The sequence below is a fragment of the Pteropus alecto genome, unplaced genomic scaffold (genome assembly GCF_000325575.1).
Source record: "Pteropus alecto unplaced genomic scaffold, ASM32557v1 scaffold143, whole genome shotgun sequence".
In the NCBI taxonomy this organism is placed as follows: domain Eukaryota; kingdom Metazoa; phylum Chordata; class Mammalia; order Chiroptera; family Pteropodidae; genus Pteropus; species Pteropus alecto.
The window spans coordinates 2,730,813-2,734,523 of NW_006434828.1; the positions used below are offsets into that span (position 1 = coordinate 2,730,813).

The 3,711-nt window shown below is 55.1% G+C and overlaps 1 protein-coding gene across 3 annotated transcripts in view; it reads left to right on the forward strand.

Annotated features, from left to right (window-relative positions):
• The first annotated feature begins 3,464 nt into the window (after positions 1-3,464).
• Positions 3,465-3,711, forward strand: part of SCLY (selenocysteine lyase) — a 43,878-nt gene continuing 43,631 nt past the window's right edge. For 2 of the 3 annotated variants that reach the window (XM_015587862.2, XM_025045415.1), the window contains exon 1: positions 3,624-3,650. Coding sequence is in view for 1 of the 3 variants with exons in the window: in XM_015587860.2 (XP_015443346.1) it covers positions 3,562-3,650 (89 nt within the window). In the remaining 2 variants the exon portion in view is untranslated. Of the gene's footprint in view, positions 3,651-3,711 lie in introns of all 3 variants that reach the window. The other variant, XM_015587860.2, reaches the window with a different exon arrangement.

Below are 3,711 nucleotides of genomic sequence, written 5' to 3' on the forward strand. Positions count from 1 at the left end.
CCCTGCTCGTGACCTAGGCGAGACCTGTCGTGATTTTCGGCGTGGCTTTTCTTCACCTGTGTCACACTCGTTGACACAAATCACACTCACGCAATACCTGGTGCTCAATGTCGAAGGATTATTTTCTGCTTTATTTTCTCTTAAGCCAGTTGTTGATTTTATCAAATGTCTCTTTTTTTAAAAAAATTGATTCCAGCCTCGGTGTCCCTGTTTGCCTGTGTCCTGCCTCCCTGACCAGGATGAGGTTGAGGGGTCTGACGCTGGTGCAGCTCTGGACACGGTCTTGCTTCCTTTTCCCAAGAGGCTTCAGCCTCAAGTTAGAGTTTGAGAATAGAGACCGGTCCCCATGCCGAGCACCGGCTCTTGATGGAGCAGGAGACAGGAGCCCAGTGACCGTGGCTCCCGCTGTGGTCGCTTTGTGCCAGACCAGTCACAGTGGCGTGGAGCGGCAGTGTGGAGGGAGACCAAAACAAACCGATGGGCTGGCCCCCTCAAGTCCTCCCCACCTGCGGCCACAGGGGTTACCAAACCCACCGCTGACCATGCCACATCCTCCCAGTGTGACAGCATACCGGCCCATCGTGACCCTACCAGCCACCGCCCTGAGGACCCTGGCCTCGCGCTTTCATGCCTTGTGATGAGGTCTACTCCCCCCAGACACCCCGCTTCCCTCTTGGGGCTCCTCTCACGTTTGCATGGTGCTGCTTGTCCCACAGGCAGGTGGACACTCCCTGAGGTGTCATCTTTCCCAGGCTTCCAGAGGCACCGACGGTGGTCTGCACGTGCTCCCATATGGCGCCCCGCCTGGCCCTCGCCATCCTGTGATAACTGACTAGGTTCTGACGACAGGATTATTTACTGCCGAGTAACTGTAGCAGGAGCCTAAGAGCACAGGCACGCCACATGCAAGTGCCCTCGAGACGGTCACTTCCCAGGAATGCGGGCGCACTGGCCGCCGGCCCATACCATAGTTGACGATGTGACATCACGGGAGCAGCCCGCCCTTCATCTGCTGCCAGAGGCCAAGTCTGAACAGTTAGCTGTGCTTGAGTAAATAAACGGGCCTGTGAAAAACACACTGAAGAAATAATACCCGGCAGACTTTCAGGATGAACAAGGCCCCAAGAAATGAAATAGCAACGGGGTGAAACTAACCATGATAATAAATCCACAGCAGAGGATTAGGTCTAGGGACAATACCAAAGATGAAGGCAGAATACTTAAACGTACAAAAGCGGAAAGAGCGTCTCCCTGGCAGACTAGTCCTGAAATCACGAACAAAGTCCTCAGGCAGGAGGAACGTGGCACCATGTGGACACGTGGCACCCTCCCAGCACTCAGGACACTTCGGCCAACCAATCCGTCAAGGGGCTGCACTGTGCATTGCAGAGTGTTGAGTGGCATTCACGTCCTCGACTCACTAGATCCCAGAAGCACTTACCCCCCCGGTTGTGACAACCAAAATCATCTCCAGATATTGCCAAATGTCCCCTGGAGGTAAAAAAAATCACTCCTGGTTGAGAATCACTGATGTTTCTTTCTTTCTGTATTTTTCATCTCTGTGTTTCTGAGCTGTGAGAATTATTCTGCTCAGGTGTGGAGCTCACTGATTTATTCCTCAGCTATGCCTATTCTTTTTGGCCTGTCTATTGACTTTTAATGGACTTTATTTTTCTAGAGTGGTTTTAGGTTCACAGCAAAATTGGCCTGAAAGTAAGAGTTGCCATAAGCCCCTGCCCCCTACAGTGCACAACCTCCCCAACTGTTGACATCCCACAAATGTTAACATGTTACAATTGATTAACTTCCGCTGACACATCATCACCCAAAGCTCCCATTTTGCACTGGGGTTCACTCTGGGTGCTGTACATCTTATGGGTTTTCATTAGAAGTCGGTAATTCACAGATGTATAATGGCCCGTATCCGCCATTGCAGTTATACAAAATAGTTGCACTGCCCTAAAAATCCTGTGCTCTGCATCTTCATCCCTCTTCCCCCCACCCTGGCAGCTCCTTTCTTGACCCTTTCTGTCCTTAACTTTCACCCCTCCTCCCACTGCTCGTTGAAATTTCTCTTGCTAACCTTGTCGGTGCCTCGTTGTTAGTATCCAGCAGACACTTCAGAGTCCTCTCTGTTCCTCTCGACACGATCATCTGTATTTGGAAGTTCTTTAATGCCCTTTCCTCTCCACCGTCCTTGGGCTCTTATGCATCTCATTCAAACTTTGGCATGCACTTCACTGTTGGATGTATTTGTCAAGAAATGAGCCGTTTGCAAACAAGAATGAAAGGACATGGAGAATCTAGAAATGTGGAGACTTGCGGTGCTGGGAAGGCCCTGCTGGACCCCGAAGGAGATCAGATTGAGCAAGTCTACGAAAAGCCAATTAAAATTCAGTTTCTGGGCAAAGCATTCCTGAATTCGAATTCTGGCTCTTTCACGACCCTTCCGAACTTAGGCAAGATGCTCTCCTCTACCTTAATTTCCTCGTGTATAAAATGGCGCTAACTAACTCCTTGATAAGGGTGTTAGTTTGAATGTGTGAAAAGTGCTTAGAACAGTCCCTGGTCCATGCTTAGGGATCAACTGAACTTAGAGATTGTAATTCTGAAAGGGGTGGCCAGTTAGGAGCTCAAGAACCTGCATCTGTGCCCTACTGGCCACTTTCACAACTGACACTTGTGGTTGGCTGGATCCGCGAATGACAGACAAGATATCCCAAAGTCGGCTCATCTCCTTCCCCTCCTGCCTTCCTGTGCAGGTGAAGGCGCTATCATGTGAATCACTCCGTTAGTCCTCGCTACTGCAGTCTCCCTCCTGCCCCACATTCAGCTGTCCCCCAATTCCTGTTTTACATTCTAAACCTATCCCGAATCCATCTTTCCTGCGTTTCCAGGACCCCTGCTTAGTGTTCCTCATCTCTCGCCTTAGCCAGCTGGGCTTCCGGCCTCTACTCTGGATCCCTCGAATTCACTCTCAGTAAACGATTCCTAATTCCACTCAAAGTCACCTAAGGGGAGGGTCACGCACGCCCAGGCCCACGCCGCACCCGCCAGCTGGGGCCTTGGGTGCGTGTTTCAGGAGCCCCGGGGCTGCGATGACGCAGAAGTGTGGCCCGCGGCCTCGGAGGACGCGGGCGGTGCCGCGCCTGCCTCCGCACCCAGCCCTGCTCCCGGGTCCGGCGCAGGGAGCCCGGAGTTTAAGGAGGCCGGCGGACCTGCCCAGGCCGCAGCAGGGAACACGAAGTCCCCAGCATCTCTGCCGCGCGCTGCTCAGCCGTGACCACGCCCGCCGTGACGCGCCCATCGCCCCGCCCAGAAAGGCCACCTGACCACGTGCAGCCAATCAGCGTTCCAGGCTGTCCCCGCCCCCTGCTCAGCGCTCGAGCCGCAGGAGCGCGGGGATTGGCCTGGAGTGCGCAGCTCAGCCAATCCAGTCGCGACCTGCCTCGTGGCCCCGCCTCCCACGAAGCCTCGGGCCGCCCTCCGGCGCTTCCCGGGCCGGGCGGGTTGGACGGCGCCGGGGCGGGTGGTCGGGATCTGGGCTGTGGCGGAAGCGGGATGGAGGCGTCCGCGGCGCCGAGCAGGGACGCGCGGAGGTCCGTGTCGAGTCTACCTGGCGGCCGCGAAGAGAAGAGCCCGCCGGAGAGGTGCGCGCTCTGGGGGGAGCCGCCGGCGCCCTCCTCCCGGAAGCCCTCCGGGCGCCGCGGC